This window comes from Corvus kubaryi, unplaced genomic scaffold (assembly GCF_017639235.1).
Source record: "Corvus kubaryi isolate FWS band 111438036 unplaced genomic scaffold, C.kubaryi_AGA036_p1.0 37260, whole genome shotgun sequence".
NCBI lineage: Eukaryota > Metazoa > Chordata > Aves > Passeriformes > Corvidae > Corvus > Corvus kubaryi.
In genome coordinates, this window is record NW_024581077.1 from 7,614,371 (window position 1) to 7,640,470 (window position 26,100).

Here is a 26,100-nt window from a genome sequence, read left to right on the forward strand (position 1 = left end):
TTGCCTGTCCAGCTCCTTGTAATGTGACAAAGACCCTGCTCACTCGCTCATCAGCAGGGGATTCAACCCCAGGGCACCACCCCTTCCTGACAACTCATGTTTGAACTGTCCTGTGCAAGATCCAGCTCCACAGGAGGTGCAGAAACTAAAATCACTCCCTTTCTGCATTCTATGCCAGAAGGACAGAGCCAGTCTGTGAGATACACAGCAGGGTAGATTTACGTCCACATAAAGTGCACAGTCAGCCAAGACGTTATGGCTCAGCTACACCTGTGTGCAGTAGATGATGCTCAGAGGAATCAGTCTCCATGCAGGGCTCTGAGTCCTCACCCCATACTGGTGATGGCACAATGCTGCTGGAGGACAATCCAGTGCTGGAGGAAAGGAATGCCAGTGACACAGCTCAGATACAGAGTTTGCTTCTGCTCACTCTTCCCAGGTGAATGCTGTCACAGAGTCCAAACACACATCACAGTACCCAGATTTGTGATTTGTACTTTATTTTCATTCTTTTTACAAGCAAGAAAATACCTGGATTAAAACAATCAGAATTAATCAGACACCCCAAAGAATTCACCAGGTAATGGCTGTCAGGATGAGAAGCAGAGGTTAAGCTGGAGTTAGTCCTGAAATCCAATCTGAGACATGTCCCAGCACCAGTATCCCGAGCACTGAGATGTGACTTTCCAGGTGACACATCTCATTACACCAGGAGCAATAATACAGCACTCCCCCTGTCCAAGGGCATCTTGCACTAGTGGGATCCCTGTGAGCTGAAGCAGTGGACAGGAAGGAAGCAGTCCAAGTTCCTGGAGAAATGAGAGCAGAAGGGAGAGTAACCCAGAGAGCAAATAATATGACCCAAATTAGTAACTTTGGTATGCTAACAGCTAGGGAGCACAGGCTCTCAGTAAGGGCTCTAAAGGAAAGGGTTTCTCTAGTTTGATCCAGTATCCTCATTTTACCTCAGCCCCTCCCCAGAAAGAGAAACTCTCCATTCCCAAACATAGTAAGCTGAAACTAGTACCATGAATTCTGCTTAGGGAGTTTCAGATACAGTCCTAGATGAAGGGAACATGCTGAATCAGAGATACATAGGGCTCCAGGGGGACAGAGAGAGGTGGCTGGGGTGCAGAGGAAGCACACAAGGCTGCTGTATGGGGTCTGTACAGGGGGCTGAAGCAGGGATTTGCACCTACCTCAGACGCAGAAGACATTATAGTCAGCCAGGGCCTGCTCCTCTGCAACAGAACAGGACAGATCTAAGTTATCCTTGCACAGAGCCAAGTGCAAACACCCAGGCAGCCCTGGCACCCCACGGCTCCACACTGACCTGGGTTGTAGTAGTCATAGACCCTGACATGGCCTGGCTTCAGGTTGGTCACCTCAATCTCCTGCTCCAGATGCAGGACATAAGTGTCAGAGATATGGCTCAGCTGGGAAAGAAAATAAATGACAGTTCACTTATGAGCTGTTCTTTTTATTCCCCACCTGAATTTGATCCTACTAAATGACAATAATAATTCTGTAGACTCAAACACTGGACTTCAAGATGAATCTTGAGTATCCTGCTCTGCTAGCTCTGGTCCTGGATTCTCCCAACAACTCTGGCAGTGACCTCCACTCCTGCAGCTTCTCTAGCAGCACAGACATTACCTTGTCCAAGTAGATGGCAACACCTCCTTGTGTTTTCTCAGTTCTTCTCACAGAGTGCCCATGCTGCAGCTAGGACAGGAGAGCAGAGGAAGCAATTTAGTTTTGTCTTTTGAAAGGTAAGTGTGAGACATCCTGACAAGGTTTATCTAAGTTTAAGTGAGCAGATTCTCCTTCACTCACTTCCAAATGCATTTTGGACTCTTATCCCTTCAGGCTGATTTCCCTGCAGGGCCACTCAGCTCCTGCAAACCCCAAGGACAGGAGCCTAGGCTACTTAGCTGACAGGGACATGCTGAGCAGATTGGGCCAGCAGTATCACCATCCTCAAGACCCAAAGAAAGAGCCAACAGTATGTGTTCAAGTTTGTTGTGTGGCAGAGGGGAAGGGATGGTGAGATTGCTCAAGAGAGAGACAGGCAACACCTTCCTATGCAACCTTCCCCTCTCCTGGGGCATGGATGGTCCCACTGACACCACACCCCCATCCTGATTCCACACTTCTTACAGACATCCCGGATCCCGGAGCCAGGGTAAATCCAGTCAGTAGGGACACCTCCAGAATCACCATGTTGGAAGTGGATTTCTTCCCATTGTACCTGGGGGAGAAGATTAAAAAAATAGTCTCTCCCAGCTTCCCCTTCCCTCCACCACCATCCCCTCTGTGCAGTGCCCTGAGCCAGGCAGCCCAGCCAGGGGCCCAGGCAGTCACTGCTCCCTCTCACAGGGGCAGAGGATGGCTGCACTGCACTAAGCATCCCCAGTCTGAGCTGACTACTGCACTCCTCTCTCCAGCAGGAACTAAGGCTCTCCATCTGGCCCTCCTACTGAAACTGCTGGTGCCTCCACTGCAGCCAAGAAGCACCCCGGGCTCTCCAGCCATGCCCAGCTTTCCTTCCCAAGTGGGACAAGATCTTTAGAGTCACCTGACATCAACATGCACAGTAACAGAGAGTGTATTGTCCTTGGTGCAATTGACTGGCTCAGTTTTCACTTGCAAGACAAAGGATGTTGAGTCTTGTGGGGAGGGTGTGTTGTACCTCAGCACCATCTGCAGGGAGAGACAAAAAGACAGACTAAGACAGGGATAATTAGTTCAATATAATCTATCACCGTTTTTTCCACTGGCTACTCTACTCCTCAAGATTGGAACGGACAAATGCACACTCATCCCAGTACCCCAAATAAAGGTCATTCAGATTGCAATCCTTCCATGGGCTCCTTCTCAAACTTTCAATTGTGACTGTGCAAGTCAGGCACACAGCAGTAAGGCCACTACAAAACATCTTCATCTTCCAGGACTCTTGAGAGCCGTGGAAGCATCATTGTCCTCATATTTGGACAGGTTCTGTCTCTGTTTCCTCCCACACACAGGGTTATTGCATTGGCACCAGGCTGAGATCAAAGCACACTTCCTTCCACAGAGGTGCAACAGAGAGTTTTGGTTTTTCCAAGATGAGGAGAGGAGGGTGGTTACAGCAGAGTGTGTGGGAACCTACCCGAGTAAAGACACAACAGCTGCCGTGGGCCTGCACCAAGAACTTGCCCGGAACCTCTGTCAGTGCCGCCTCCTGTACCAGCAGCCGGTTCCGGTAGGAGACTTGGAACTTCTTCCCAAAGCCTCCATGGGACCTCACCCTCACTTCTGCATCCCCTTGCGTGCTGTATGTCAGTGCTGCATACTTAGCCAATGCCTGCAAGGCCACTACTGTGTCCTGAAAAGGAAAACACAATTACACGTGCAGCTCTGACATCCAAAGACACCTGAAATCGGCGTCCTGAGGACCTCCATATCCAAGGGCTCCTCTCCCCAAAGCATTTACACTCTCATACATTGTGTGCAGATCTCGCAGAGGTTCTTCCTCAAGAAACATCCCCTTCCCTGGCCATGAGTTACCTGTGTTGAGGCAAAGCCTCCATAGGCATTCTGCTGCCTGGTGAGCCAGGCCACGATGCCAGAGGCTGTGGTGAGGTCAGACTCTGTGACATTTGGCTTGGAGAGCAGGGCCAGGAGGATGTAGGCTGTCAGCTCCACATCCACAGACACTGGCTGTGACCAAGGGCTGGTGCTGGTTCTGGGCTTGGATGAGGTCTGACTCCAGTGAATCTGCCCATCTGGGAAAGGAAGGTAGTAGAGGGAATCTTGAGGGATATCAGGAAAGAAATCCTGTGGCCTAGCCGCCTAGACACAGTGGCTTGTATCTGCAGAGACCATTGGGTAAACACCTTTTGGCTGGGTCATCACATCACTGGGTCAGCTGAAAACCAATATATTTTGCAATACCCAGCACTCCATATTCCACACCAAGGTGACATACAAAAACTAATACGCCAATAATCTGCATATGCATTACCTCCCAGTTGTCCAAATTCTGCATTGTCCTGTTTGCCAGGTCCACTTAACTACCTGATACTAGCTAGCTGTCCACTGGCCAGCCCTGAGGGTCAGAGACATGGGGCAGCTTGCTTTCCTCTCTGACATTTTACAGTCCCGCGCAGGAAAGCCCAGGTCTCCCAAACCCCAACCTCCACTTCAGGTACTGGAAAAGGGTAAGAGATTTGAAGGAAATCAGCACCCACCCCACAGTGCTGCCAGCACACACCATGAGCTCATACACTGGATGTCTAAAAACTCTCTTTGGTGAAAGGCCTAGAGGGTAAGGCTCTGCTCCTCCCAAGCTGCAGGCAACAAAGCGCTCAGAAAGGTCACCAGTCCCCTCTCTGACGTTCCCCTGGCACTGAGGTCCCCGTACCTGCTCTGATCGCCTTTCGCTCAAGCACATCAAGGAGCTCTTGGGCGCGCTGAGAGTCCTTAGCCAGGGCGAAGGTGTAGGCCAGCAGGGCCTGGGTGTAAGTGCTGGCAGCCTTGGGGAGGGCAGGAGCGAGGCAGCCCAGAGCCCTGCGCACCACCGGGCTCTGCAGGAGAGAGGCACATGCTGCTGGTCGCACACAAGCCCCTGCGAGGCAGGCAAACACTGCGACACCGAGAGAAGCATGCACTGGCACGTGCCAGCACGGAGAGCACCCCGCTCGTTCACTCAGGGGACTCTGTGCACAGAGCTGCACTCTCTGCGCCCATGCAGCACCAGCAGCAGCGTGTCCAGCCCTTGGTGCAAGGTGCTTGACAGACCTCCCCCCTGAGCTGGGTTTGGGCTTCAGCAAAGAGAGAGCATTTCAGTGCGCTCTCACTGAAATGAACACCTTTGCTGCTGGAATAGCATCGCCACGTCTTACTTTCCCAGTCCAAACACAACAGCGAAACCACACAACTGCAAGTGCGTACACACAGCCTGCTGAGCAGGGTGACTGTGTTTAATTCACCTTCACGGTGAATAATTGCACTAATGGTGAAAAAAAGGTGACCTGAAGGACAGCTATTGCCAGAAAGAAGGTTAATTTCCACCTGTCTTCCTTTTCTTGCCTAAGCACACTGCTTTCAGTTCCACTGAAAAGCACTGCTTTTTCACTTTTCTGATTTCCAGAGAACTTCACTTCTTAGTGTCTACAACTGTGTTTCTCCATCAAGTTAATTGGTGTTTTACTTGCCAGTACCACAGCCTAGTAACTAGCTACAATCCTTAGCACTTGTAAGAGCTCCTTCTTGTTATTACCTAAGCGCGCAGATCCAGCTGCCCTACAGCACTGCTTTCCCAGACTTCTGCTTTTTTTGTGAAGCTAAATCCTCTTAGGAGTTACATTATGTCTATTTACTTGACGATTTACATGGGAGCAGCTCCACCCACCTCACAATCAGCCTTCAGCTGTGCGGGACCGGCAAGGGGATGGGAGGTGAGGGGAGCAGGAATGGACAGCTAATTCCTGGGAAATGGCCAACACAGTATCGAGCCGTGAAGTCCAATGGTCCCCAGCAGTTTAATCTCACCTTCTCCCCGGCAGCAATGTCCTCCTCAAGGGAGTGTTCTTCCTGAGAAGTTGTAAAATCTTCCTCACCCACTCTATGACTTTGCCCACAAGTCCCTCCAAGGTGCTCTGTTGCCTCCCCCAGTGTTACCACTAAGCTCTTTAGGATTCCGATCTTAAGGCAAGAGCATGGCAAAGAATCCCAGTATTTACCTCTGGTGTTTCTCCTGCCTCCAAGTATGCAGCAGTGATGTAGGCAGCCAAGGGGACTTCTCCATCTATGCCTCCCTAAAAAAAGCATAGACATCCAAAAAGCTGGGAAAGTTAAATAGGCAAATACTGAAGCTTTTTAGGAGAGGTCTCACCTATCCCAGGCTTGCTCCCTCACAAGAAAGCACAACAACATAGGAAAGTGAATTTAAACAATTACCAGCACATTTGGAAAGAACTGCTTGGTGTTGTCCTCCAAGGTGCACTGGCTCCTACCTTCATGAATGTGTGGAAAAGTTGGCCCACATTTTTGAAGCAACCACTGGGCAGCTGGTGGAATTCCAGCCAGGTGAGAGCAGCTTGGATAATCCGGTTGTCCAGATAAATGTATGGCTTAGCTTGGACAAAGCATTTAACCACAAATGCAGTCAGCCTGATTGAGAACAGAAAAAAAAAGCATGAAAGAAGGAAGAGAGAATCAGAGAGAGATCATGAAAGAGCAGGAAGAACGAGTGGAAAGAAAGAATCTAAGCAGAAGTTGAGGAAAAAGAAAAAAAGTGGGAGTTTGAAGCTGGTGGGTCTCTCTTTACCTATTGTGCTGTTTCTAATGTGCTGGTCCAAGGTCAGTTCATCCCAAGGACAGCTGCCTACCCATGGGATGCCCTAGTCCACAAAGCTTCTGGAACACTTTGGATCCAATAGGACAGCAAGGGTTTAATGCTGGAAGCAGAAAGCTGCCCACCTCCTGGCTGTCAGAGAGCAGGTAGACAGCAGGGAGAGAGCCCACAGCTTACCAAGTATTGCCATACTCATCCTTGATACCAAATTCACTATAGGAGCCATCAGGGTGCTGATACTGCAGCTGTATCTGGTACCCTGGGAAGTGGGATAGGACATGAGTGCTCACAGTGGTATTTGCAATGAAATCACTGTGAAGGAATGGGGTGGTTGAGTGCTCCAGGTGGAAGGGGAGTAGGCACCTGGGACTGTTGGACACAGAGGAAGGCAGAGGGGCAAGGTGGGTCTGTGGTACTCACCACTGCGCAGGAATCCTGTAGCCCTGTCCTTGATCTCAGGGCTCAGCTGCCTCGTCTTCTCCAGGTACTGCAGCACATAGACAACGGGGGCAAACAGCACCATGTTCTGCTCCCCACAGCCGTGGGGCATCTGCACCAGGTGGCCCAGGTTCTGCAGTGCCGTCCCCATGAGGTCCCCTGAGACAAAACATAAGCACCCTGACCACCTCCTGGGCAGTAGGATTCACCTCCTCCTACCTGTGACCAGTTCCCAGCAGTGCACCAAGTTAGGTAGGCCCCAGCACAGCAGTGTGGGGACACCTCTGTCCAGCCACCTTACCAGTTCCACTGTGCCTCTCATATGAACTGTACCCATTCCCACCCTGGCAGGGAAGCTCATTAACACAACACTCTCTCCCTTGCTGAATGTTTTAGGTTGTCAGTAATCAGGAAACACAGCCACACGCATGGGAAGAGCATGGCAGTGGAGCCTTGGAAATCTCAGAAGGGGTATGGGGGAGTTTGGGTTTGGGCTTTCCTAGGGCTAAACTCAGAGATATGGGATTTGCAAAGGTACTACCATAGCTTCATTCCTTACCGGTGACCGAGACGGTGGCTCTGACTGAACCTTCAACCACATTTACAGGCAGCACCAGGGACACAGACTCCTGTGCTGGACTCCCTGACACCAGTTGGATAAGATGTGGAGAGGACAAAAAGAAAGAGATTCTGATTAAAACAGCTTTCAAAATCCCCAGAAACTGTTCAAGGCTTCTGTGATAACTTCCCATTTTCCTGTCACAGAGGCTGTACATCACTTCAAAATCCATGTCCCGTTCCACCCTTAGCTTCCTCCATCCACCTCACGGTGACTGTGCTGTCCTAACAGCCTTCTTTATAAAGAAGATTTTCTCCTGGAAACCCTCAGGGATCAAAGCCACCTGTTCTTCTCTACAGAAGTTACTCCATCTCATTTTAGATTTCAGTTGCAGGCTTGTGTTCTCAATGCACCTCATGCTCTCAAAATCAGCTGATGGCCCCATCATACACCGTGAAATTCAAGACAGGAACAGCAATCCTAAGCCATGTCCTCCAGCCTCACCATGTTCAGTAGTGTGGTTTTATTTCCACAGGTGAAAAAGACCTCAAGCTGTCACATTAGCGCCAGGGATGTTGATGGAAAAAGACCAGACCTCCCCCCATCTTTGCCTAGGGAAAAGCCCTAGCTGGTACCACAATTGGAGTATGCTTCTGTAGCTTCATCATGTGGACAGAGAAAATAGTTCAACAAGTGGAAATACCCAGAAGGTGGTTAGGCAGGAAGAGGGGGATGAACAGGGTGAAAGAAGAAAACAATCCATCTACCTTTTTCAGGACACAGGATGGAGCTGTGAGCCTTTTCTACCAACACTCCCTCTGGCTGTTGGAGCACATAAAAGTAGCATTTTAATGAGCACCCAGGAGAGAAACGGGATTACAAGTGGATTAGAAGAAGGTATGTTCAGAATCCTGGTTTGGGGTGGACAGTCAACTGGAGTATCATCATTATCACACAAAAATGCAAATCATTTTCACTTCAGATCAGAAACCAGCATGCATTTTCAGAATATCCTAACTTCTGAATGCCTGTGAAAATGGTGCTGTAAGATTCATCAGAGAACTCAGGAGGCAAGGACATAAAAGAGTGTTTAAAGTTTTCTATGGTATGAAGTGGAGGACACCCCTCTGCCTCTTATGTCCATCAGCTCTCACGGTCTGGCCCAGCTCAGGCCCTGAGATGATAATTACACATTTTGAATAGCAAGGGGTAACTCCCAAAATTAACATGCACAAAATTTGGGCTTTGCACAAAGCCTACTTTGAGGCTTAAGTAACAGAACAGCTCGACTGACCCGGACTTGAATGAGTTTGATGATTGTGTCTTTCTGTCCTTGTTTTGGGACGAATGGTATCTCTTCACCACAGAGCTCTTTGGTGGCCACAGCCTCTGTGCTAAGGCTGATGTTCATGAGCCCTGAAAATAACACACATTTAGGTACATGACACCCTCTGAGGAAACACTTCCCATTAATACAACAGACATCACCTGCTGACAAGAAAAAATTGGATCACAGCCTTATACGTTCCTGTGCCTCCTAGCACAGGCTTGTGAGTAACCATGACCACAGGAAAAGTGCAAAGAAGTACTCTCTGGGTGACAGAGCTAACAGCTCCTCACTCTATGTCAGCCCTTACAAAACATCCCCACCTTGGTCCCACCCCTTCCCAGTTCCACCACCCCACCTTCCTGTGCTTCTCACCCAGTTGCTCAGCTGTGATATTCCACTGGAAGGTCTTGGCTTCCCCAGCACACAAGCAGCTGCTGTAGGCACAGTCTTTGCATGGCTCCAGCTGGAAGTGTGCAAACTCCTCCAGGGTCACTTGAATCTGAAGGGGCAGCAGGGATGGCAATAAATAAACATGAACAACACAAAAAGGAAGCCTACTGAGGGTGGAAGCAGGGGCACAGCTTGAGGGGAATACACACAGATTGTTTGAACAGACAGGGATCAGGCTGGAAAAGCCAAAGCCCTGGCAACCTGGCCAGGATTATCAAGGGCAACAAGTGTGTCTGTGTTTGTGCTTGGGATTGCCCCAACCCAGGTGCAGGACCTTGCACTTGGCCTTGCTGAACTTCATGGGGTTTGCACAGGCCCAGCTGTCAAGCCTGCCAAAGGTGCTTCCTTATTTCCCTTTTTAAAAATGGGGGTTATGTTTTCCCTTTTCCAGTCAGTGGGAATGTCACTGGACTGCCATGACTTCTGAAAGGGGATTTGGAACTGGATGATCTTTAAGGCCCCTTCCCCTGTAATTCTATGATCACAGGCCACAGGTGTCAGCCATGTCCCACTCTTCTTGCAGAGGCCATCAGGGCTCACCTACCTTCATGCATTGCTGCAGGTTGTTGAAGACTGTGGCCTTCAAGTTGAAGGTCTCACCCTGGACCACAGAAGATGGCAGTGGGAGCTCCACAAGAAAGGGCTTGGAAACAATCAGCCGGGAGGCTGGAGCAAATCCAAAGCCATTATGTCCTGTGCAGAACATTCCTGCTTTCCATTCTGTGATGGTGTCAGGCACAGTGACAGTGACACTCTTGTTCCCACTGGGACTGCAGAGAAGTAGATGGCGACAGAAGCGTTTAACTGAATGATGCTGTTCCACACCGGGTGACCTGCTCTGTGTCCTTCTCTGCTGAGCACCCCATCCCCTCGCCTCAGCCTAACCCCTACTGAACTTACAGCCCTTTAGGGTTGCCAGAAAGTCCTTGTGGGGCGGGGACCCCTGCCTCAAGTGCTCATATCAACAGAACACTTGGGTCAATAGGTCACATGGCTGCAAGATGCCATCAATCACAGACAGCACTTGCCCTTTGCACGTCTAAAAATGGCTTACAGGTATCAGCAGTTTTATTCCTCTTGGCCTAGAGATGGAGAACCAGAAAGCAGAAGAGCAACAGGACTAGCAGCAGTAGGGCTTAACAGATGAGGCTGATCCAGCCATTCACTGTCCTGTGAGACACTGACAGCTTAAAGCCCAACATGAGGGCAGGGCAGAGACTTGTCCTATGCACATGTCACAGCTTTTGAGTGGAGCAGACTGTTCTGCAGCTGCCACCACACCCGACATAAAAAGCAGCCATAGCTAAAGATACTGGTACTATTTGGCTTATTTTGTCATGCATGTACAGGAAGGCAATATACACAACACAGAAACCTTTTGGTGGCTCAGATCAGCCTGGTGAACAAGTCACAGAGGAAATAGCTGCTGCTGGGGATGAAGAGATGGATGTATTTGTGAGGACAGTGGAGGTGGGAGAGGGCAGATGTGGGAGGATCTGGCCTGAGCATTTCAGTCTTCAGAGAACAGACAAGAAAATCTTGAAGTCTCAGATGAAAAATCTCCAAAAGCTCTCTCAGCAGACCCTGTGTACACACTGAGCCTTTCTCACAGGACACAATTTTCAGTCCTATGAAGGACTTCTATGGACATCAGCTTCCCCTGGATACCATGATACATCTGTGAGCGCATTTGGGGAAATGCAAGCCCACAGGGCTACCAAAACCAGAGTGTAGGCAGTAAACCAAGCTGTTTTGCTGCACCTCACCAGCTTTCCTATCTTTCTATGCCAGACACCTCTCATGGACGGCCACCACTTCTAGTAGAAGCAAATGCCTTAAATGCATACATCAGCTCCAGTAATGAACAGCCTGACAGGTGTGAGCCCATGACATATGTCCTTAAGTTTCTTGCACAGATGCCTATGATCTAAACTCAGTTGCCCCTGCTGCCACTCCCAGCCACACAAAATGACCCAGACTAAAGCCCCACTGCTCAGTTTACTCACCCCACAGAATACAAATCCCATAGCCAAGTTTGGGGGAAATGCTTGTGTACTTTCTCTTCAGCTGAAGAAAAAGGTGGAAACATAGTGGGCTGAAAGGTTGATGTCAGGTGCTCTGTTGGAAAAAGACCTAGTCACCACAGTGTCCTCGGGTCCTGGTTAAGAGCAGAGGAGCTCCAGCACAGTTCAGGCTGCAGCAAATTGAGTCAGCTCTTGGGAAGCATGGCAACAGAACAAAGGGTGCTGTCCCAAATTTTAAAATCTCTTGCCTCATTTCAAATGTCAGAGGTGCTTTGGGCTTTACTTGCATGTGGAGGCACCATGGGACAGGCAAGCTTTCCCTCACTTCAGAGATAAAACCTGGGATCCAGACATCCCACTAACAGCCCTCACATCAGCCCAACAGGTTTAGGGACAGGAAACCTTCTTTCTCCTCCATTTGCACTTACAGCAAGCGCTGCCTCTTGGCTCAAACCCAGGACTGCTTTCACATGAAAGACTAAGCCTCCCATGTAAGAAGAAACAGCTGGCAAATGCTTACTGTTATACACTTTATGGGGCTGGGCAAACATCAACATGGGCCTGGAAATAAACGTTCCTGTTTCCCGCAGCACAGTTGTCAGTGCAGTGGTTGGACACACTCTGGGTTTCTTGATATTGGTGTTGGACATAATTTTCAACCCCATTTCCTGTAGGAAAAAATTAATCACCAGAAGATTGTCCTCTCCTCTCTGCCCTCTGCCCTTGTGCCTTCCTGTCCCCTCACACAGTGGGGGCTTGGCTGTCCTCTGTGTTCTCTTGCTTCATTTTAAGAGGGAATAATTCAGATCCCCAGCAATGGGCAAACAAGGTCTTCTAAGGTAACTCATCTGGTCTGAGTCAGCCAAATATAGTCCTTTTCAAACACATGGTCATTTGGGTACTATGCCTTCTCAGCCTGCAGGGTGCAATTGCTCATGCTATGAAGATTAAACAATTTGTGTGAAATCCAATTAAAGTAATGAATAATCCTTGGTATCCTGAGTCATGCAACCCAAGTGTGGCAACCACACAAAGATTTTTCCTTATACATTTCAAGTCACTTATTCAAATAACAAGTGAGTTACAAGAGCCTAAACTGCACCTGTTCGCTATCCTGTCTGCAGTGGCATCCCTTGGATATTGGTAAAGTCAGGGGCCACACTTCCCTCATGAATTATCTCAACCCACCCAATCAACCATTTTTACCCGGAATGCCGTAAACACATCAGGCTCATCAGAATTTGGGAACCTGCATGAACGATCATCTTCAGACACTTGGTGAGGATACCTGGAGTTATAAACAGATGAGAACAGCCCATAGATCTGGGAAAGCAAGAAAAAGAAAAAAAAAAAATCAGTGCAAATTAAACCTGGCATTCCCTTCCTCTCACACATCCAAGGGCTGTTTGAGTTGCCTCTGGCTACTGTGTATGAACATGTGCCAGAAAGCCCAGGATCGTTGTCAGTCTTCCCAGGCCCTCCTCTGATAGTGCCAGCACAGAAGCTGTTTTACCACTGAGTGATGCTCAACCTCTTCCTCAGTCCCTAATCCCTGCCCATCCACGCTGGGAGCGCTGCTGATCCCTCCGGGCCAGCCGTGCTTTGAGTTTCCTGGAGGTAAGCTCTGCACAGGTGCAGTGGCCTCCTTCCTGCCTCATTTTCAGTAGTGGAGGGAAGAATTCAGAGCAAGCTCACTCACCGAGTGGCTGCTCAGTTCTCTTCCTGGCTTCACCCAAAAGGCGCTTGGATCCGCAGCCCAGACAGCACACGTGGACCCAGGAGCTGCCTGCAGGCGGAGGCCGACCTGTGAGCCAGGAAGAGTCTCCAGCGCTGAGAAGCCGAGCACCACCTGCATGGGAAGAATGCAGGCAATGCCTGAGTGACATTTCTGAGGGTGGCCCCCCTACCACTTCCCGAGCAGGGAAGGGACCTACATGAAGAGAGTTTCCAAAGACCTGCCTTGGACAGAGACCCAAGCAACCTCCCAAGGACCCTGAGAAGGTATTTTAAAACCACACAGAGGTTCTAACAGGAAAGATGGCAGAGGGGGAGCCATCAGTGTGCACATGGAGACATTCTCATGTCAGAGCGCTGTTCTCTCTTCTTTACCAGCAAACCAGCCAGCCATGGTCACACACCTCACACATATGGAGCTCCTTCTTCCAGAGCCCCACGTCAAAAATAAGCCTAGTTCTTATCTCCAGGCTCTTTGTGGGATTGGACCCAGTTTCCTGAAACTCTTCCTGTTCTTGCTTGAATCTGACTGTCTGTGGCAGACGAACAGCTGTGGAGCTGTGGAACAGGGGTAATGCCCTCTCTGAAGTTCAACTTTGGAGTGCAAGACACAGCCAAGAAAGCAGATTCCCAGGGATGCCACAATGACCAGATGCACTCAGCCCTTTCTGGATGGCAGGTAAAATCCACTTCTTCCATCATCCACTTCCAGATGTCATCCCAACACCACATACTAACAATTCTAAGTGTCTGCTGCAGCACAACTGCAGCCCTGAGCTCTCCTGGGAACCACACGAATGACCTGTGCTGGGCTGGATTATCTCTGATCCTACCGGGCTGCAGTTGCCTATGGAGACAGACAGCAATTCTCTGCCTTTCCCAAACATTGCAGCAGCCCCCACAATGCTGAGCACACACTTGCTCCAAACAGCCCAGCACAGCTCACCAATCACAAACTGCAGCTCATGTGACAGCATCCCACACAGGATCAGCTGCACACAGCTACACAGCTCTCCTTGTATTGCAGCAGACACATTCAGGCACAGCCTCAGACACAAACCCTACCTTGTTTCTGAAACACTCCGAGATGCTGAAGATGGCAGAATCAGCAATGATTTTTCCGTTGCGGAAGATAACATAAACAACAAGTCTTGGAGCTGGGGCATAGGTCAAGCTGAACGTAAGAGGGATGGAGAAGAAGCCCTCCAGCACTAGATGGAGAAGAGAGGGAATAAGAGGAAGTAGATTTGGTAGTGAAAATAGAGTCTGATCAGCTTTGCCATTCTGCATGTGCCTGTTGAAATCCTTTCCTCCTTTACTGAAGTCTTTCAAGACCAAAGAGATTTCTGGAGACTACTGAAACAATCAATATATCTCTGGATCTGGATCCAAGACCAGCAAAAGAATTTTCTGTTTATTGCCTTGAGGACACAAAACAGTACTTTGGAGCTCAAGCTTGGCTCCACAAAGAGTGAGAGTGTCAGATATCTTTCAAAGCCTCCTCTCACCCAACATCTCCCATCCCATCACCAGCAAAGAGGTGACCTTGTGCCAAAACACTTATAATTCAGGTTTAAAAAACAAGAGCTGGAGAATTAGGCAACAGTGGGTGAACAGACATCAAAATTATAAGCTGTGGCATCCTAATGACCCAGATTATTTGTAGACACAGCTGCATGGAAGGTAAGGCTACAGTTTCATGCTGCTTGCAGGAGCAGAAACAAAAGGAGACTTGGAAGACAACAGAGGATGAGTCTATGGGCTAGGAAATGCTGAATATTCTTCTCTTGGTACAGAGCAGGAGGGCAAAGGGAGCATAAAATCTGGAAAGGCACAGTGCTCTGAGGCAGCACACAAGTGGTGAGCCACCCCTATGTTGCAGGGAGGCTTATGCCACTTATCCAAATAAGAGTGGATGCCACAGACCACTGAGTTCTTGCTAGACATGGCACTGGGGAGTGCACTTACGCTGTGGCGGCCCAGCCCAAACAGTCTGCTGACCTGCGTGGACTATCCCTCTTTTCCCTGTGACCTAGGGAAGAGCACAGAAAGGGATAGTCACATAGCCTTTGAGATCACTATGATGATCAAAGTAACCCTGAACTTAAATGGGGAGATTAAATGGGGGTGGGGCAAGGGATATTGGCTTTATTTGCTCTCAGCTAGTAAGGAGAGCACAGGGATGCAGTGATGTAGGGCAGGACAGGTAAGGCCAATACCTGCCCTGCACTTGTGCAGAGCCTAAGAGGAAGGTTCTGCCTTCCTTGCTATTACTGCAGTCCCAGAATTGAAACTGGGATCCAGCCCCATGGTGACTGGATGAACTCCCCATCCTGGCCTGAGCCGAATCTATTAAATATCAGGCTTGAACCTCTAAGAGATGCCGATTTGGGCCTTCAGCTGTCACCCACTAGCACTTCCCCAGAAACTCACAAAGTAGGAGAAGATGACACGCTTGGGCCCATGTTCCAGGTCTTCCTCATAAATTCTGAAGTCCACCTGGACAGACTGCTTTTTGCCACAGGCCATCGTTTCCGGCACACGGGCGATAGAGAGGAAGCTCCTGCTGGTGCTGTAGAATGGACGTATGAAAAAAGAGGCTCTCTGGTAACTTAAATCAACTGTCCCAGGCTCTCTATCCGAATCTTGATGTAGGACACTTGCCTGGTGAGACAAAAAAACCAAACCAGTTAATTTCTCTAGTTTAGCAAGTCAGCTGCAAATCACCTTGGTACGATGATGTGAACAACACCAAAGGACAGGTCTCTGTGTGGAGGGCTCATGAGGAAAGCAACTGGGACCTGGAGAATGAGCTCTCAGAGGGAGACAAGATCCAGGACATGCTGAGGTGTTTTAGGTTTGAGTTACTGTCCCTCAGGAAGGAACAAGGAAGATGTCTGTGGGACAGTAGATGGCTCTGACACGCACGCGTACCCTTGCCACAAGACACACTCTTCCTCACTTACCTCCAGGGAGGCCAAGGTTCTATTCCAGGCAGATGTGTCCAGGCTAAATGAAGCTGTCCCAGAGTCCCCAGTGATGTACTTCTGCCTAAATTGGTGCTCACCACAGTTTACTAAGAGGAGGACTTCTTTGTTCTTCAGTGCCTTGCCTTGGTAATCAATTACTTTTATCTGAGAACATCATGAGGAGCAAGAGAGGTACAGAAGAGTCCAATCAGCACACAGAATTTCTGGCTTCCCCAAGTCAGGGGCAGTGTTTCCAAGGACAGCAAGATCACTCTTTCAGTCACTAACAATTTTATCAGCACTGCTGCTGGTCCTGCCATATTACCACTTGCACTGCCATGTTCATTCACAGAATCACAGAACCACAGAATGGGTAAGGTTGGAAGGGTCACAGTGGGTCATGTGGTCCACTCCACAGCAGGAGGCATCCTGGCTGCTGAAATTCCAAATATTTGGGTTTGTGCCCCACATATTAATGCCTATAGCTGCTCCCCCTCATGGGTTATTTGGTAAATGGCAGTCTTGGGTGTTAATCTCACATCTTGCAATTCAAGAGTTTTGTGTCTGGGAGTCATTTGTGCCCTCCCAAGCCTCTGGCTAGAGATGAGGTCAGAAAAGACAGTAGGTAGCAATCACTGTGAAAGTATTGCTTACGCTCTCCCCTTCAAAGGACTGAAACTGGGAATTACCTTTCCTCTGTACATCTGTCCAGGGTGGTAGTAAGAATTCACATCATCAAACAAGGCCATCCCACCAATCCTGGAGATGAGTAATTTGTGGGAAGCATTGACCTGTATCTCTGAATGAAAGCAGCGAGACAGAAACATGAGAGAGGGAGCAAGAAAACCAAGCAGTCCTCAGCAATTTCCCTGCAGAGTGACCCCCTGGTAATACTGATGGACATGTTCAGCTGCACACACATTTCACATCACAATGGTGACCTGCCCAAGACTCTGGGTATCTGGTTTTCCTCCCACTTAACTTCTGGCTTTTAGAGAGCTTCATCATCTGACACCGCAGGCACTCTGAGTGAGTGTGTCATGCCATCAGGAACTTCTGGCTCTGTCTCTATCTGTGAAGTTAGATAGCAGGCCCCAATGGGCTCAGAAGGCTCAGGTCCCTTGCTAGCCTGAAAGTCTCCAGTGCTTTTGGTAAGATTAGCACATCTTCACATGCCTCTTTCCAGGCACCAGAAATTCCAGAGTTACCTGTGGCATCCTCCACCAGCGAGGCCTCTGCAACTATGCTGTCTCGATAGTACCGAAAGTCTTGGCTGAAGGAGGACAGGCTCACGTTTGTGAAGAAGCAGCCTGCCTCATCTGTCTGAAAGTACATAGGGAAGAAACAAGGTGAGGCACCTGGGTTAGAAGTTACAGAAGTAGCACAGGAACAGTGGTGCAAAACCCCTGCTCTCAGGGAGCTTTGCCTTTTGGCATCGCAGCTCAGGATGTGGAGCAGGCACAGGATGAGAGGCCCAGTCACAATCCTCAGACACAGCTGCTGAGGGGCAGCACCAGTAGCAGTGGCCAAGCAGCCAAATCAATGGGTTAACATCACTATTACTTCAGCTAAAGCACCCAGCAGCCTTGTCTTACCCTGAGGCTGAGCACAAATATCTCTGAATACGGTTCAGCTCTTCCTAAGCACCTCACCTGGTTGCTGAATTTGTGACAGAGATCGGGTTTGGAAGCACTGGGCAGGAACGGGGCTATCTTCTGACAAAGGCTCACGTGAACCATCCCCTGGACGCTTTTCCCACGGGTGTATCTGTTTGGGGGAGCAGAGATAGGCAGAGACAGTCACACACAGTAGGAGAACTCATGGATTGTTTTGCACAGCCCCAGAGACCACTCACTGCCAGATAGTCACAGTATAGCACAAGAGTGGCAGCCATACAGCAGGCCCAGGAGTCCTGACCCAGTAAGCAGGGTCAAGCCAGGGCTCTGCAGTGATGGGGGATGATGGGAGATCTGATATCATTAGCACCAAACTAAATTATTTGAGGTAACTATAGTGTTGTAGGTTCTGACTGCACTATACATCAGCATCGCCTGCAATACACCCAGGATGTGCTGGAGGCATTCATCATCTTATTAGCAGAAACATGGGTGATTAAGAAAGTCCCTTTTATTAAGAAATCACCTTTACATGGGGCTGCCTGTAGTGTTGTCCTTGGACTACACCTGAGGCAATTCCTTTTTGCCTCCCTCTAGTTTCCATTTGAGCATAATCAGGAAAAGCTTCCCTTCATTTCCCATGAGCTTGTTCTTCAGGGAGATGAACACCAATTATCTGCCATGTCCTGTCCCACAAATGGGTGCTTGTCAAAGGGTAGGCTGTTCCCCCAGGTTTTGTGTGTAGAGGTTTGTGGAGTGTTTTTAGAAAAGAGTAGAGTATCAGAATGATAGTTACAGGAATGTTTTGTGTTGCCCCAGGGTGCAGACAGCTGCCATGGAAGATTCTGCCTTCCTGTACTGAAGTGTAGCAAACTTGCCTTTAGCTTCTCATGGTTACCCAGCCAGCTTGTGCACTTCAGGCCAGAAATTAACACATGGCCGTCCCTCCAGTCAGAGTCCTCACCTGCCACATACCCGGAGCGGGAAGGTTGTATCTAGTGCATAAATCTGATTTGGTGCCTCAAAGATCACTTCAAATTTTGGCAGCACTGGAAGAGAAAAACAGAGAACTGTAGGAAACACAGGCCAGGGACAGCCTTCACAGAGAATTAACATGAAGGCAGACTATGGTGGAATAAGGCGCAGGAAATAGAGAAGGAAGGTGGTGAGAAGGGGAAAGGGAAAATTTTCCATGTATCTTTAACAGATTTGTGTGTAGGCCCTGGATGATTTGCTCCTTCCCAAACTAAAACCAAACATGCCCATGTCCCTGCACTTTTGACAGCTGTTTTCAGAAGACTGGCCTCCCAACACAGTTGATTAGGTAATAAAATTGAGGCGAGAGGGCACCAGACTTCATATTCTCTGGAAAAGTCCATCCTAAATTGCCTTGTTTTATCTGACTCCGAGATCCATAGGAATCAGCTGTGTCAAAGGTCTGGGGCCATGAACAACACTCTTCCCACACACTGAGCCCAGGTCTCAAAATGGTCTCCTCTCCAGAGCTCAGCTCAGACTCTTTTCTATGACAGATGCTAATACTTTTCCCATTTGCTCCTAGGATGGCTAGCAAGGAATAAACACCCTGCTTCCTGGACCAGGAGTGCAAGGTCCTCTCTGCAGCTCAGACAAACCCCCACGTGCTCATACCATGCTCCTTAACGGAGAAGCTGCCATAGGCTCTGGCACTGGTCACGTTGATGACGTACATTCCCGGCAGGGGCTCGTCACTCAGCTGGAAAGACAGGTCTGCAATGCCATCCTGAGGCACCACATTCTGCCACCGCTCTATCTGGTTGTTCTTAGGGTCCTGCACCCACAAGAAAGAAAGGGTTGCTCCAGCATCTCACTGATCCACATCCCATGGAAACTGAGCTTCAGGATTTCAGTGTTGTAGGCTACCAGGTTCTACAGCAAAGGAGTGAGGTTTGGTATAGACTGATCAGGAAATTTTGAAGACATGATAGTGCTCGGATTCTGCTCCCGGCATCTGAGCCTTCTTCTGCACTTATTTAAATTCTGATCTTAAGGAAAGGTTCTTCACAGTTCTAACTTTCTTTCATAAGTGTCTAAGTTATCTATTTATACTCTTGCAAGTCTAGAACAACAGATTTCTACTGAAATACCTGGGAGCATAACCTTAAGTAAGTGCATAAAAAAGAAGCTGAAAGCAGTATGTTAGTTTAAGAATCTAACATCTAACAACAAAAAAAGAAGGGCTACTATTCCTCTCAGAGGTCTGTAAAATCTACTGGAAATTGAATATGAACAGCTCAGTGAAGTGACTGCCATCACCATTACTCTAACATGAGATTTCAGCATCACTCACCTGGAGAAAAAGGGAAATCTGGGGAGGAAAAAAGGAAAAAAACATTAGAAGAGAGAAACACATGCCAGCACCACACACAAGGTTCTTCAGACTCAGAGCCCTCTCTGAAGGGTGTGCAACTGGTGACTTGGAAACTTAAGAGCACTGACAACAATACAAAGTAAAACAAATGCCACCAAAAAGGAGAAATACCTGATGGGTTCATTACAGTAAGGTCTGAAGAAAGGGAAAGGAAAAACCAGTCTGGAGGTCACACAGCACTTGCTAATGACTTCCTGACAGAAAAACTCAGAAGTCACCACCCAAACACACCTAGCTCTGGTTCAGCTGCAGTCTTAAAGGTGTTACAGAGGTATAGGATCCCTTAATTTGGAAAGAACCTCTGAATCCAACATTCTGCTGAAACATGTCTTCCTGAGCAGATTGCTCATAGCCTTCTCCAGCAGGGTTCTGAACATGTCCAATGATGAAAATGCCTTCTCTGGACATGTTCCCATATTTTTGCAATGAACAGGTTAGTCCTAATGTCTAAGCAGCATTCCAGCTTGTTGGGGGCAGATTAAAAGCACCCTTCTCCACAAGAAGGAAAACCTGATTTACAAACTATTCACTCCCCCATGACACCATCACATCAGGAATCAATATGTCCCCTACTTGCAGCTGCGTGACCGTTCTACCAGGATGAGCAAGAGACATGCACACTTCTGCCACCATCCTGAGCTGCCAGCTTTTACTGGAGTTACTGCTCCCCTCTGCATACTCATAAAGCCTACCAGGGATGAATGTGAAAAACTTGGAGCTTTGGCAGATGAGCAGGGTAGAAAGGAGGTAGGATCCGCGCATGGTCCAAGGCAGCCTCTTGCACAGCCCCCCAGGACTCGCTTACCGAATCATTGAGTGCGAGGAATTCCTCATCCAGAGTCACAATGCGAAATCTCACTGAAGGCAAGGAAATCAGGGAATATATTATCAGATCTCAGTTTTTCCCTACAGACCCCTTCTCGTCTGTTTCCCCAGCTCCTGTCTCCATCCTAGACACTCTTGTGGTAACATCTGACACGAACAATCCCACATGTAAGGTACCGTGGACATGGTTATCATTGCCTACTGCCTCCTGCAACTCCACAGCCATCACAAGCCAGACATTACACACACTGAAAACACCACTCAGCAAGAGACATGGTCTCAAAGCCTTCCACTAGGACTGTTCATGCATTTCAGGGTATCACAGTCTTTCCATACAGTGCAGAAAGCCTGGGACCCACAGTGGCTCCCATTTGCATCTCACCTGTCTGCCCTGGTTCATAGATGGGCTTGTCTGTTTGGATGATGGTGCCATTCCTGGCCTTGCAGATCAGGACCTTTTTCTGCTCCTCGACATTGACCCCATCTCCTGTGATGGTCAGTTTGACAGTGGCAATCTCCTCTGTGCCATCAGCTGGAGGGGCAACCTGTACAGACAGAGAGAGCACACAGGCCCCAGGTAATCTTCTGAGAGTAAAGTGGAAGAGTTAACGAGTTTCTTCCCGCTATGCCAGGATGCTCCCAACAATCTCTGAAACCAGATCATACCCAGATCTCACACAGTCCTACATGAACAGCAGGAGACCCTGCATGTCGTGGAATCCATCCTTTCTCCCACTGGTGACAAGCAAGCGCCTGACGCTTTTGAGTCTTCAGACTTGTTCAGGAAAATGGGCAGATGACAAGAAGGTGGGAGATGGTAGAGAGAATCAAAAGAGAGAGACTGAGCAGGAGACAGCCTCAAATGCTAGGCATTCACAACGACCCAGCACTTAGAAGCAAGAAATCCAAAGTAGAAAACACAACCAGAAAGACTCTGGAAGCCAGAGACCCCAGCAGCCTCAGCACAGAATATACAGTATAACAGATGGGATACTGCTTAGACATGTCTGCCTTATCCCAGATCTTTGCTAAGTTCTCACCAGCAATAAATAACCTCTAAGATGCTGTTTACGAACAACAAGCACATCCATTTCCATCCAAGTAGTCTTCAGTAGCTCTCAAGAGCTGAGTTGCTGCCTGACTTCAGGTACTACAGAAACTGCAGTATGTCCTGCAAGACACCATTTCCCCAAGCTTTAGCTGTGAACCTGCAAAAGTCCTTCAGGAAGAGCTAAATCTGTTTCATCTGGTCTATAATGGAGGAGAAGGACACAGGTGGTATCCAGAACTCTGGTAGATTTTAACGAATGTAAATTCCATTTAAAAATTAGATTCAGAAAGGAAATTCAGTGCTAACCAACAGATACTGTGCTGGGCTATGCATCCCTAGGCACCACCCATTCCCCTTCCTGAAAGGCTCACACCAAGACAAAGTAGACACTATCCATGTCAGCCCTGGCTAGGGAGGAACACAAGCGTTTTCCTGAAGGGAAAATCAGCGATGGCATTAGCCTGGGGTGGCTCACCCAGAACTTAGTGCACAGGAAAGTCTTCTTCTTCTGGATGGTTTCTTGCATTAAGAGCTCCCATCCTGCAGAGCGCTGCAAGGCCAGATTCACTTGAATCTTTACGTCATGGCAGGTGATATGGAGGCAGGCAACCTGGGTGGATGGGTACCGGAGAGCTGCAGGGATCACCACCAGGTAATGTCTGTGGCACGGGATGACAGCAAAGGTGGTGTCAGTTTGAGGTCTCAAGAGGTGCAAGAAAGCTTCCCTGCCGTGGCCCACTACTGCAGAATCCCTCAGCAATGTGCCATGGCTTCCACCAACATTCAAAAGCAACAGTGAGCCCAGAAAAGTGGTTGCTTCGCTGAAACCTGAGAAGCAGTTTCTACTTGATTAGGTTAAATATAGCCCTATAATCTTTTTCAAACCCCTTACTCCAGTAATCTCCTGAACTCTCCAAAAACATCCCATGCAGCCTTCAGAAGAAGTGGTTTCATAACCTGGCAGTCTAGACACCACTGATCTAATTTGGCATAGCAAGTGCTGAGCAAACACCTCTGGGCCTAAAAAGTCTCTTCTCTGACCTGGCAGTCCCCCAAAAAGCTGACTTGTATTGACCTGCAGGAGTCAAACTAAGGCACAGGAGGCAAAGTATGTGACTCAGCTACTCCTTGGGGTGACCTGATAGAGCAGGAAGCATGAGAGCTGATGGCATGGGATGTGGTCCATCTAGCTAGTCTGATGCCTTCATGAAAGAGACTGAAACAGGAGTTCAGCATCACTCACAGTTGGTGAGAAGCAGCTGCAGCATGGAACAGAAGGCTCAGGAGGATGGCTATCCTCATCCTGGGGATTCTTGCTGCCCAGTCTCAAATGGCTCTCTTCCTCTGAAACATCTGAGGCTGTTTATGGGGGAGTAATTTCTTTCTAGAACAGCCTAAATGAAGAGGTGGGATGTGGGGAGGAGCCAGTCTGTCCCCACCTCTCCCTCTCTCCTGAGATTCCACACAGGCAGCTGTAAGGATAAATATACTATGCCAAGTGCCCCTTAGCCAATAGCAGCCACTTTGGCTGCCACCCACCAGTTCAGGACATCCCCTCCTGCAAGGCTGCCATGGAGACACCTGACCAAATGGACTTCTCATGGCAAAAAAAACAGTGAGAACTTTGCTGATCAGTGACCCAGGCCAGGTCCTGATCACTTGTCACTTGCATCCCTTTGTTTCAGCTGGAGATGGATTGCTGGCTGTGCAGCCTGCAGCAAGAGCTGCCCCCTGCACAGAGCAGTGTCCTCATTCGGGACAGAGCTCAGGAGCTCTGGATCAGATTAGGGGGATGTGGATCTCCTTAGGCTGCTTAGCTTGAGAATGGAGCGAATCCTTCCGAGTGTGTAAGGAAGTGCTGTAGCAACACAGCCACCAACCACTAATGAGCTGATGACTTTGCCTTGTGCTTCCCTGCATACAGTGAGAAAAATGGAAACAAATACTGGCCCACAGAGGTCTCCACCAGTGCCCCACAACACCCATTAGCCACAGCACCATCTGCAAGGAGGAGGCCTCAGGAATTGCTTCCAGTTCTTCATTATTCAAGTCTGGGTGTAAAAGGTCTGGCATACAGGGATACGGCCTTTTGGTTCTGCTTTTGAACCTGAGGGTTGGGTTAAAACTTGCAAATTAAATATGTGGGACATTTTCTAAGCACTGATGGCAGCCTGTACAGTGGGTAGACAATTGTCCTGTTTAACCAGTTTGGCCTTCAGAAAAGCACAGTCACCACATAAACTGCCTGCTGTGAGCAGTCCACACACTACGTCTGAGTCTTGCATGAGACAGCATTAGTTAGCCTGGGCTGAAAGGTACGAGGGACTGTCCTAATAATACAGACAGCTACAGTTCTGTGCCTGGAAATATTTCCCAGTGCTGTTTAATAGTGCCAGTGCAGCCTAAGCTTTCCATACCTGGGTCCCAACATGGTGTTACTCAAGCAGGCAGCCGGGATCTCTTAATCTGGCAAAAACAGCAGGATGCACAGAAATGTTGAGGTAATTCAGGATCCCTGTTCCCAGGGCTCTCCATAGTCTGTTCCCAGATGGAGTTGGGAAGACTGACATGCATCATGGGGGCTGCACATTATGTACAGGATGTTAGTGCTAGCTAGGACTGCCTTTGTCTCAAGCGAACATCTCACTGCTCAGCTAATTGAGATAACTGTCTGGAGGCTGATAGAAATCAGTTCTGAGTTGGTCTAAATCACTGTTAGGCTCCCAGGCAAGGGAAACTAGACACTTTTTATTTCGATGAACACATTCTCCCCGTTCTTGTCTCTTTGCGTCCTTCTCAAAGAAAGAGGTCAGGTTACTGAGAATGACGCTCACAGAACCACAGAATGGGTCAGACTGGAAGGGACCACAGTGGATCATCTGGTCCAAGCTCCCTGCTGAAGCTGATTCATCCCAGAGCACATGGCACAGGATTGCCTCCAGACAGTTCTCAAATACCTCCAGTGAGAGAGAATCCACAACTTCTCTGGGCAGCCTGTTCCAGTGCTCGGTCACCTGCACAGTGAAGAAGTTATTCCTCATATTCAGGTGGAACTTCCTTTGCATCAGTTTCTGCCCATTGCCTCGTGTCTTATTGCTCAGCACCACTGAAAAGACTCTGCCAGGCCAACTTACAATTTTTTTGTATAAAACCAGATTTCCCTGCAAAAAGCGTGAGCCAGATCTATCAGAAATCACAGCCAGAGAGGTCCAGATGCTGGCAGATTTCTGGCAGGAGCTGCACCTACTGGGCCAGCACCGGGGAGATCTCCCTGACCCTGTCCCACCATGCCCTCCTACCGTGTTTGCCCAGGTGTGCTCCCTATTCCTTGTTTAGCTTTGGCAAACCTGGCTTTTGGTCACATGAACATACATTTGAAGGATCTGCATCGAAGGAAGTGACTGACAGCTGCACAGGTGTCACAAACCCAGACAAAATCTCTGCAACAGAGAAAGCAAAGCAAGGTTGTGCAGCATTTCTAGCTCTTCATTTTCTTTGTCTAAATAGACTCCAAGAAGGCCTTTGTGACAGTGTTGAGCCAAGAGACCCGTGGGGAGTAAGGGATTTGCTCCTCCTGAAAACACACTTCAGCTGGAGCAAAGGACATAGTGCACGCTGGCAATGCAAAACCATACAGATACCTCTTCTCCACAGTTAAAACCTGAACCAAAAACTGAAAAGGAAGCAGAGAAGTCTTAGTAAAGGTCACACATATGATGAATGGATGACATTGTCTGTGATTCAGAATGAGGACAAGGACCATGGAAATCACTCCTGTGTTTTAATATCTTTGAAGAAAATAAAAAGGCAGTAGTCTCAAAGAACTTCATGAGAACAGTACCGGAGAAGTACCGATGTCTGCAGAGCACTTTGACAGGAACAGAGAGGAGGAAGTCCTCACTTTCTTTGAAGAATCACATCTGTTAGAGAGCCTGTAGTGCAGAGTAATTCATCAAAGCAACTGAATCACTCTTCATTCTCCTCTAGACACTCATCATGAACTTCATACAGGCCTTGGGCCTCGTCTGTTGTTGCCTTCTTTCCTTTCCAATCACAAACTTCATGCTCCTAATCACTGACACTTCCAACTTGCCTTTTACACAGACCTACACCCACTCTGTAGCTGCTGTGTAGCATTTTCAAACACAGTGAGATTTGTTATCCTTGTGTTCTGATAGTGAAGTAAACCTCTACATTAGCAATATCTCATAGTCCATGTAAGGTTCATTAAAAATCTGTCAGGCCCTAGTGATTCTGCAACCTGACTAGCATCCATAACATAATGGAATCCCTTTAAAGAATCTCTCCACAATGGCAAAGTAGACTGCTGCACCCTCTTTCTGCTGCCTTGACA

At 48.6% G+C, this 26,100-nt stretch overlaps 1 protein-coding gene across 1 annotated transcript; it reads right to left on the reverse strand.

Annotated features, from left to right (window-relative positions):
• Positions 1 to 478: 478 nt before the first annotated feature.
• LOC121662635 (alpha-2-macroglobulin-like protein 1) lies at positions 479 to 23,048 on the reverse strand. Its single transcript, XM_042023997.1, has 36 exons — positions 22,990 to 23,048; positions 22,222 to 22,588; positions 21,078 to 21,240; positions 20,676 to 20,728; positions 19,790 to 19,807; positions 19,111 to 19,270; positions 18,425 to 18,509; positions 17,497 to 17,611; positions 17,053 to 17,167; positions 16,534 to 16,643; positions 15,842 to 16,009; positions 15,309 to 15,539; positions 14,844 to 14,907; positions 13,941 to 14,086; positions 12,841 to 12,990; positions 12,348 to 12,464; positions 11,662 to 11,809; positions 11,124 to 11,235; positions 9,662 to 9,887; positions 9,040 to 9,166; positions 8,632 to 8,753; positions 8,105 to 8,159; positions 7,338 to 7,421; positions 6,761 to 6,937; positions 6,518 to 6,599; positions 6,000 to 6,156; positions 5,727 to 5,801; positions 4,406 to 4,568; positions 3,550 to 3,767; positions 3,152 to 3,367; positions 2,579 to 2,703; positions 2,161 to 2,251; positions 1,657 to 1,725; positions 1,334 to 1,436; positions 1,200 to 1,241; positions 479 to 809 (listed from the first exon to the last, which is right to left on the reverse strand). The coding sequence occupies exons 1-35, from the start codon at positions 23,046 to 23,048 to the stop codon at positions 1,201 to 1,203; spliced, it is 4,512 nt and encodes a 1,503-aa protein (XP_041879931.1). The 3' UTR covers positions 479 to 809; position 1,200.
• Positions 23,049 to 26,100: the final 3,052 nt, after the last annotated feature.

Excerpts from the sequence above, each read along its gene's own strand:
- LOC121662635 (XM_042023997.1), bottom strand. The coding sequence starts at position 23,048 with ATGAGGATAGCCATCCTCCTGAGCCTTCTGTTCCATGCTGCAGCTGCT. Across the intron at positions 20,729-21,077 it reads CTATGAACCAGGGCAGACAG|TGAGATTTCGCATTGTGACT; the intron begins GTGAGATGCAAA and ends CCTTGCCTTCAG. Across the intron at positions 14,087-14,843 it reads TTGGGCTGGGCCGCCACAGC|TGCTGGAGGGCTTCTTCTCC; the intron begins GTAAGTGCACTC and ends TTCTCCATCTAG.